Genomic DNA, 6,613 nt, shown 5'->3' with positions numbered 1-6,613 from the left:
TTAATAGAACGAATTTCAAAAATTTTCATTTAAAATTTTAATTTAACATTTTCAAAATTTTTTTGAAAATCGTTTTTTTTTTAAATACTGTAAGGATAGTTAAAAACCATTAATTAAAAACTGTTTTTGTGTAAAATTTAATTAAATTTATTCCACTGGAGTTTCCTGAAAGTTCTCGCCTTCCTGGGTATGCAAAAATGAAATATTTTCCTTTGTCCTTGTTCCACATACGAAGTCACACATGTGATTCTTCACACATAAATGCATGTCAGACCAGATACATTGTAGTATATCCGTACACATAATAAAATTTAATTTCATCTCCTCGTCCTAGGTAAAGGAACGACACGCATAAAATGTGTGTCAGTAGAATAGATACAATAAATAATTGTGTATATTTGTAATAATTTAACGTTGTTATGTTATTCGATTATATTGCAATAGAGGCAGAAAAATATTGGAAGGAATAGGGGATCAATTTTTATGACGTCGTCGATGATGATTTTTTTTGCAAATAAACATACATTTGGTATGGGGTGATGCACTTCATTGAGCACTATGGCTTTTTGTATGTTTCCGCATTTTCAAAAATGAGACACATTTGGCAGATGAGCACACTTTTCGTTACTTAGTTTTACTCTGCTGAATTGTCGGTCGTGACGACGTAGGTTTCCGTGCTAAAATAACCGACCATAATCACGCAAAAGCCTAACCGACGTCACACATTTATTACCATAAAATGTTATCATCGCTACTTTGCACATTGTCCTCCTGCCTGAAAAATCTCGACGGTCATGATGGACCGCAATCTATCTCACGTAAGTTGTGTGTTTTTTAACAAAAGTTAAACAAAGCAGCACAAATTTTATGCTACATGTTTTTTTAACCAACGACACGCACACGAAGGAAGAAGAGTCCATCGTCCATGTAACGTTTCATTAGGAAAATTGAGTAAATTACGTGAATAATGATGTGAGTCCGTTGATGGCGATGCAAATTTGAGGTAGATGGGGAAAAGTGTAGATTATAAAAGTTATGATTTTTTTCTCTGGCTTGATTACAGCATGTCGTACCTAAATGAAGAATGACGGTTTAACTGGGATGATATTTTGTTGGAAATATTAAACAATTTTCAAGTACATTTGCATAATTTTAATTAAATTTTAAAAGTAAACTTCAATTAGCAATTTTTAGATGGTTAGAATTGTTACAGTCACAGACAAGCATTTTTTGTAGATGTGGAAAAATATAAGAAAAAGCAAATTTTGGTTCTGTCACGTGATTGAAAGAAATGCTTTATGTGTTTCAGTCCAATAGATAGCGACCCCTCATAATAAAAGTAACGAAACAATTGAGTTGAAAATCAGCGGAAATGCTTCTTTCCTTTTGTCTGTCAGTTTATTGTCCAGTTAGTCCGTTAGCAGCCATTGACGATAAATCTTGCTTACAGATTTTGCATGTTATCAAAATTTATTACGAAAAAAAAATTGGTTAAAAAAACTAAATTTAGTGCACTAAAAAGTAATATTTCAAATATTTTATTGGAAAAGTTAAAATTTTCTAAAAAATCAATTAAACAATTTTTTAATGACTGTTTTAATAAATTTTTGAATAAACATTTTTTAATTTTTTTTTTCGCAATTTTATTTTACAAAAATTTTAAATGTTAAGATAAAAATTTTTTTCAAAATATTTCGAACAAAATTTTAAATAAAAAAGTTTAAAGATTCTATTTTTATATGAAAAAAGAAATAAAATAAAATATTATTTCTCTATTTCTAAAAAAAAACATTTTTTTTTTGACAAAAAGTAAAAAATCAAAGAGAAATAATAAATAATAAATTTTAAATCGATAAAATTTCTTGATAGTACTGATAAAAATAGATTTGACTATGCAAGCTAAATTTACGATTACAATCTTTAATTATTTTTAAAATCAAATTATATAAAAATAGATTTCATTCAATAAAATTCAAACAATAAAAAATGATCTAAGCTTAAAATTAAATCGATTCAGTGTTGCTTGACTATTCGTATTGACAACATCTAAAATCGAAAGGCAAAACTGTCAAAAATAAATTATTTTTTCAAAGTGCGTAATTAATTGACACAAAATGGAAAAGGAATTATCTCCGTTTTCTACGAGCAGTCAAAACCCAGTGCAGGAAGAAGGACATTTTCCCGTTAGAATGTCTCCAGCAGAAAAGAATTTAGATTTAGAAAATAAAAATCAAGCAGTTGAAAAAGCAAAAAAGGATGTAACAAGTTTGGATTCTTCTGCCAAATATCGAAAATACACAAATATGGTTTTAAAAGCAGCAAAAGAAGGTAAAATCTTTCAAGTTATGTACTTTTTCGACGTTGGAAAAATCAAAGAAGAGCTGCGAAACCGCGGATATATCGAGAGTCCACCGCATCTTTTTCACACGGAAGAGCAACAAATGCCCATTGAAGAGCTACTTGAACTCGCTGAAGACGGAAACGAGTATGAACGAGCATTGCTAGCACGTCTTGTTGGCAATTACCCACCGAATTATTTATGGGTACCGATGCCATGCTATTACCACACATTCATGAACACACCTTGGCTAAATAAAATATTCATCTCCGAGTGTGATTTTGGCTTGAAAGACGGCTTATGCGATCTAGTAGCAAAACTAAATGAAAACGCTTTAATGGTCGATACTGACGTTAAATGCCCACGGTCGTATGTCGCTTATCGTCGTAAGGAAGTAGAGGCATTTCAAAATGATTTTAAATTTACAACGGCAACAAATTTACTTTTCTATCTTAATGATCGTGAAATTTTTGACATGTTCGACGAGGAGGGCACCATCGATCAAAATACATTAGATGTCCTTTTCAAGGTCATTTTGCTACACATCAAAAATTGTATCGAAAAACGACCGGATATTCCCTTTGCGCCTCATGATTTCGAGTGGGAACGCATCCTAAAGGCCTCAACGGAAATCACAAAGAACGGAGCCAAAATCAAAAGTGTTGGCGAAGATTTTGACATCATTCGTTACTACGGAAGTCAAGTGAAATTTGTCGCAGGTGAGATTATGCGTGTCTGGCCATCGCGACAATATGACGGAACTCGAAACATTTGGTTGCTCAAACCTGCTTACTCTGGACAAGGATATGATATTGTTCTGTCAGACAATGAGGAGACGATCATGGGTTATGTCAACAACTTGAAAAGACGATACATTATCCAAAAGTACATTGAGAAGCCATTGCTGATTCATGGACATAAATTTGACATTCGACAATATTTTTTGATTACAATCGAAGACAATGACTTGACAGCGTTCTCACATCCAATGGCGAGTTTTAAATTTGCGTCCCAGCCATTTTCGTTAGATACCTTCCACGAGGCAGTTCATATCACGAACAGCAGTATTCAGCAAAAATATATTGCAAGTCGTTATGACTCAAGTCCCTTGCCGCACGATCATCTTTGGAGTATTATAGATTTCAAAGATTACTTGACCAGCATTGGACTTGAACATGCATGGGATGAGCTCATCTACCCGCAGATGAAACGTGCCTTGATTGCTATGACAATCGGTAGTTTGCCCTATATTGACTTGAAACCAGGACGATTTGAACTATTTGGTTGTGATTGTAAGTTTTTTTTTTGTTACTTCGCTGAAAAAAATTTAATAATTTTTAAAAAATTTTTAGGGATAATTACAGAAAACTTCCAAGTTTACCTTTTGGAAGCCAATTACGCACCGGGATTGGGTTACATCACACCTGTATCGAAGATTGTTTGTGGAACGGTGATGGAAGATGTCGTCAAAGTAACGGTAGACTGGGTAAAAGACAGAACAGCCAGCACAGGAGGCTTTGAAATTATTTACCGAACACCAGTTTATAAATCTTTGAATCACAGATATGTGAATGTGGCAGATGAAGAAAAACGTTTGTCAGGACGGAACAAGAGTTCAACGGCAACTTGGATTAAATATATTCACAATCCCACGCCGATTCCTTAAATTTTTTGAAAAATCATACAAAACTGCCAATAAGTCTACTTTTAGATATTTAGAATTGAAAGCAACTTTCGATAAGATGTTGTCTAAACCGCGCACCGTACATTGTACAACCACGATTTATTTATAAAATTAAATTTATTTTATTCTAATTTTAAATTTTGCATTGTTTGTTATTTTGTTGATCAGTGTAAAAATAATTAATTGGCAAGTTGTTTATTGACATTGTCTAGGGACTAAAGTCAATATCGTACGTTGACGAATATCAAGGAAACATTTTCTTAAAAAATTGTCATTACGGCAACGAAATTTAATTATTTTGCTTTTTATCATTTAATTTTTACGAAAAAAGATCAAGTAAACAATAAAAAATACTATTCGCTAAAACGCCTAAATTTCCTACAAATATTCAGTTTTTTAAAGTTAGATTTAAAATTTCATAAAAAAAAATTTGTATAAAATTTGTAAAAAAAAAAAGCAAAATTCGCTTAAAAATTTTAAAACATTAAATATTAGATAAAAAAATTAAAAAAATAATTTTTATTCATCCTACGACAAAAGGTCAACTAATGAAATTTGGTCGCCTTTCTATTTTAATTTTAATTATTTTAAAAAAATATTTTAGATTCCTAGATATTTTAATTTTCAAAACTTTTTAAAATCGATTCATTTTGGATTTTTTTTTCTTTGCAGCTAAAATTATGAAAAAAATCCTGATTTTTACAAAAAAAAAAAAAAATAAAATAAATTTTTGATAAAAATATCGGACAACACAAAAATTATCAAGAGTGAATGCATAAAAAAATTTAGAAAAATCCTTTTTATTGGAATTATAATCGGAAATCATCTTAAAATGGGGAGATAATGGCCCTCTTTTCCATAGTTCACCACACACAATTGCAGATTGGAAACCTGGAATCCAACAACATCGTTCTAAGACACACACACACAATATCATTCATGGATCATTTAGCATCAAATACACGTGACTCAATTTAGCATGATTACATCGTTATCTATTTTTCATACAAAACAGCGTTGCCGAATGCAGAAAAGGGATATGTGTGTGTCCTGTATTTTAAAATTTATTCATTCCGAATTGTACAATGGGGAATATTTGTCTGCTCCTTGTAGTTTCTCCGCTCTTCTCATATTGTTGATATGATAATTTTGAAGAAAAAAATTTATATTCCACACTTGGGATCATCACCATTGTCGTCGTCGTTGCCATATCGGGCAAAACTAATGCGACAGAATATTTTTCGAGGCAAAGATTTAATTTTTGCGGTTAAACTATTTAAAGCACCCGTTTTTCCCGTTTGGCCGATGAAGAAGGATATGCCGGGCCATTTATATTTTTTGTAAGATATTCCCCTTTTGCGCTCTCTCTCTTAATTTATCTAATGATGCATCCATTCCTTTTAATTTTATTGCCACGCACGCAATCCACGTCGTTGGTTTGAGAAAGGACGACGAGGAAAGGAAACCACAAACATTAAAAACATGTAACATCCTGACTACTTTCCATTTTATTTAAAATATCGGTCCTTTGCGTACGCGCACGTACAAAGTGCATGCTTGACTGTCGTGTATTAATAATGCAATTCTGTGTAAGTATATCTTTAATCTATTAAATACAATCACAAATAAAGTGAAATGTCTTTATTGCCGGCGCTTATTTAAGAAGGAAGGTAAATAAAAGAGACACACGACCAAACCAAACCACTTTGTTATTTTATGCATGGTGTTCGGAGGCAGAGAGAAAAAAAAAGAAATGAAATTACAAACATATATCAAACTGCTTTGTCGGCAACGGTAGAAGAACATGATCGTAAGGTAAAAGTTGTAAGTTTCGGAAGTCATTATTTCTTCCTGTGATTTTTTAAATCAATTTAAAAATTTAGATTTAGATTTTAGACGAAAAATTAGGACATTCTTAAATTTTCAAAATTTTTTCTTTGGAAAAGTAAAAATCTTTGAAAAATTAAATTTTGATCTTTGACCTTGAGAACTTGAGAGAAATAAAAACTGCCTCTCGGTGAAAAATTCAAATTATCACACAAAATTTGTCGCGCTTAATTAAATAATTTTTTAGAAATATTTTTAATTAAAAATATAAAATCGCAAAATAAATTTTGAGAAAAATTCATTGTTATAACTTTTTTATTTATTTTAATTTAATTAGTTTTTGTGATGATTTTTTTTTCTAAAACTTTGTTAGTCTAACCCAACTTTAACATTGAGATATGAACAAAGACAGCAATTTTTAAAGAAAAATTTAAATAATTCTCAGTTTACTGTTTTGATAGTTTTTCTCTAAAATTTTTATAGCGGCCTGAATCCTTTTAAAATAAATCAATATTCGTTAGCCGTTCATTCTCTTCGTTAATTTATTCAAATGGTAGCTGCTCGTTCACCTAATTATAAATCACATCTAAAGTACATCCTCGCATTCCGCTGCTCAGTGGCATCCATCAAAGTGAGTGCAAAAGAGATTAAAAAACTTGCCTGTGAGCAAATTTAGGTCAATAAATCAGAAACATTTTGTGTGTCTGTGTGTAAAGCAATCAAAAAATGATATGACACATGTAGGTACGCCACAGGTACCCCCT

General features: G+C 31.3%; 1 protein-coding gene across 1 annotated transcript; it reads left to right on the top strand.

Annotated features, from left to right (window-relative positions):
• Positions 1–2,046: 2,046 nt before the first annotated feature.
• Positions 2,047–4,265, top strand: LOC134831004 (tubulin glycylase 3B-like). Its single transcript, XM_063844629.1, has 2 exons — positions 2,047–3,630; positions 3,691–4,265. Exons 1-2 carry the CDS (start codon positions 2,115–2,117, stop codon positions 4,002–4,004), a joined length of 1,830 nt encoding a protein of 609 aa, XP_063700699.1. The 5' UTR covers positions 2,047–2,114; the 3' UTR covers positions 4,005–4,265.
• Positions 4,266–6,613: the final 2,348 nt, after the last annotated feature.

The sequence above is a fragment of the Culicoides brevitarsis genome, chromosome 2, assembly GCF_036172545.1.
Source record: "Culicoides brevitarsis isolate CSIRO-B50_1 chromosome 2, AGI_CSIRO_Cbre_v1, whole genome shotgun sequence".
NCBI lineage: Eukaryota > Metazoa > Arthropoda > Insecta > Diptera > Ceratopogonidae > Culicoides > Culicoides brevitarsis.
The sequence above is the reverse complement of the archived record's forward strand: the minus strand, read 5'-3'. Positions and strand labels throughout refer to the sequence as shown.

What these genes read in the sequence shown, in the direction of transcription:
- LOC134831004 (XM_063844629.1), top strand. Translation starts at nt 2,115, where the DNA reads ATGGAAAAGGAATTATCTCCGTTTTCTACGAGCAGTCAAAACCCAGTG. An exon ending in TGAACTATTTGGTTGTGATT is followed by an intron (nt 3,631 to 3,690) that starts GTAAGTTTTTTT and finishes AAAAATTTTTAG; the next exon opens with GGATAATTACAGAAAACTTC.